General features: G+C 31.4%; 1 protein-coding gene across 1 annotated transcript in view; it reads right to left on the bottom strand.

Annotated features, from left to right (window-relative positions):
• LOC119588623 (flocculation protein FLO11-like) overlaps window positions 1–407 on the bottom strand; it is a 9,860-nt gene that overhangs the window by 6,822 nt on the left and 2,631 nt on the right. Inside the window, 2 exon segments of the mRNA XM_037937262.1 lie at window positions 6–64; window positions 267–343. Coding sequence (XP_037793190.1) covers window positions 6–64; window positions 267–343 — 136 coding nt within the window.

Here is a 407-nt window from a genome sequence, read left to right as displayed (position 1 = left end):
CCTTTTTTCTCTCCTCTGTGTCTTCAGTAATCTCTCTTTTTCCAATTCTAGACGATACATTTCTCTGAAAAGAAATACATGAATTAGTAACAGTGTATGGTATGGGAAAGTATTCATATTGTAAAATAAAGATAGTGAGTGAGCTCACTTATCAATTCACATATATAATTCACATAGCTAGTTGACTTTCTGTATATGCATTCAGGTGTTATATCATATGCTGAAAAATTACAGAGAACATGACATGAAAATGATAATATCATTACCTTTCTCTCACTGCCTTGTGAATTTCTGATATTTGGCGATAATATTCACTCATGTCACCCATGATTAAGTGTGATATCTGTGAAATATTGCTCTAGTTCCTATCTGCAATCATAATGCTAGTTATTTTAAAGACAAAGTAT

The sequence above is a fragment of the Penaeus monodon genome, chromosome 24 (assembly GCF_015228065.2).
Source record: "Penaeus monodon isolate SGIC_2016 chromosome 24, NSTDA_Pmon_1, whole genome shotgun sequence".
Taxonomy (NCBI): Eukaryota; Metazoa; Arthropoda; class Malacostraca; order Decapoda; family Penaeidae; genus Penaeus; species Penaeus monodon.
Note: the sequence above shows the minus strand (reverse complement) of the source record. Positions and strands in the feature narration are given on the sequence as shown.